We start from the raw sequence: 1,867 nt of genomic DNA, 5'->3' as shown, positions 1-1,867 counted from the left end.
TTTTTTTTTTTTCTTCTTCTCAACTATATACGCTTACTTAAATATTTACATGCACTTTAATTTTTCATAGATTTTTAGAGAAATATATGATTGAAGGCATGGGGAGGTATGAATAACATCCGTATAATTAATAATAGGAATGATGATAGGTTGACTGTTTAAATTACAGTGGAAATTTTTTTTTCTCTTAAGTACAAATAACATCTATATAATTAAGTAAAAATTTCTAATTAAGAGTTTATTTTTTAAGTTCTTTTCAGGTTAATTTTTGAGTCATATTCTTAAAGCTTAAAGAATTATGAGCAAACGAAAAACAATTGATGCATTCTTTAAGAAAAAATATGTTAGCAATTCAGAATTTAGGACACCTATGGTTGTAGAAACAAATATGGCTGTAGAAATAAATGTTGATACTTCAATGCTTAATGAACACCCTTCCAAATGTTTAAGAATTCAATTTGAAGAGATAGATCGTGATCCAGGATCACGTAAACAAATATGTGAATTTCCTATCAACAAACAAGATGAATCCGATGAGTTTATCTCAAAGAAGGTCCATATCAACCTAAAAATATAGACTATCCATACAACAATGATAATCATTGTCGTAAAAAATCGGCCCCCCCATGTAAAAAATCCTGGCTACGCCCCTGGACTTAGTAATACTGTACTTTTTTTTTTAATAGGAAACTAAAAACTCTTATTAATTAAGAAATAAAAATAACATCATGGATAAGAGTTTGTTCAAGAAATAAGAATGCTCTTCAATCCATACAGAAAAATCATCAATGCTAAAACATGTTTTGCTAACAAATGAACAGGTCTATTGCCTTGTCGCCGGACATGAGAGAGCACAACACAATAAACCTCTTGCAACGACGAAACTATGCCATCTAAGATAGGAGCCACCACGGAGGGAGCAAGACTGTGTTCGGCCAAAGAGTTAGAGATGGTCAAAGAATCACCCTCAAGAATAAACTCTTGAATACCCATATCTTTGGCGAACTGCACCCCAGCCTCATATGCTTTCACTTCAACCTCAATAGCTCCCAAAGGAGCCTTTATCTTTTTTCTTAGAGCACCAATCACCAAGCCTTGAGCATCCATAATGATCACCGCCACCCCGGCCTCCTTCTGTGTAGCACAAACGGCACCATCCACATTCACTTTAAAATCCATTGTTTAGTAATACTGTACTTGATTAATGAGGTACAATGTTTCCTAATAATGGTAGTGGTCTCCATAATTGAGCATAATCATGGTTGGACCGGCGTGACTATTATATTTTTATAGGGTCTTATAGTTTATCAAATTCCTAGCAATGAAGCACCTAACTTACTTCGGCACAATCGGAGAATATATATATACATTTTATAATCACATAAATTCTGTTTACATCATCGGAGTATTTTATTAATCTAACACCGAACTTTATTAATCTAACATTATCAAGCAATGGGCTTGTATTTCTCTAAAAAAAAAAAAAAAAAAAAAAAAAGCAATGGGCTTGTATTTGTTTATATATATATGGTATACCTCAATATATCGTATACTCTACATTTTGCCCCTAAAATGAGAATATAACGCTAATCTAATCATATGCAAACGCTTGAATTTAATCAATAATATTTCATTTTCAAGTTATTAATTAAGTCAAGATTCTCTCACAAAAATAGTTTGGCCAACTATCAGAAAAGAACAAGATTAACCAAGGAAATAGTGAGATAAATATTCAAAAGAAAATGTGGGAAAAACCTGTCGTCTTGTGCAAGTTCAGTGTCTTTGATAAAATAAAGCCAGTGCTGTGTGACTTTGTGTATAACACAAACAAAGACACCTTTAATTTAGATCTCATTTTGTTACATAT

General features: G+C 32.1%; 1 protein-coding gene across 1 annotated transcript; it reads right to left on the bottom strand.

The window, feature by feature from the left end:
• Window positions 1-744: 744 nt before the first annotated feature.
• Window positions 745-1,179, bottom strand: LOC126700876 (uncharacterized). The gene has a single exon (XM_050399054.1). The coding sequence runs from the start codon at window positions 1,177-1,179 to the stop codon at window positions 745-747; it is 435 nt and encodes a 144-aa protein (XP_050255011.1).
• Window positions 1,180-1,867: the final 688 nt, after the last annotated feature.

Source organism: Quercus robur, chromosome 2 (genome assembly GCF_932294415.1).
Source record: "Quercus robur chromosome 2, dhQueRobu3.1, whole genome shotgun sequence".
Taxonomy (NCBI): Eukaryota; Viridiplantae; Streptophyta; class Magnoliopsida; order Fagales; family Fagaceae; genus Quercus; species Quercus robur.
Note: the sequence above shows the minus strand (reverse complement) of the source record. Positions and strands in the feature narration are given on the sequence as shown.

What these genes read in the sequence shown, in the direction of transcription:
- LOC126700876 (XM_050399054.1), bottom strand. Translation starts at nt 1,179, where the DNA reads ATGGATTTTAAAGTGAATGTGGATGGTGCCGTTTGTGCTACACAGAAG.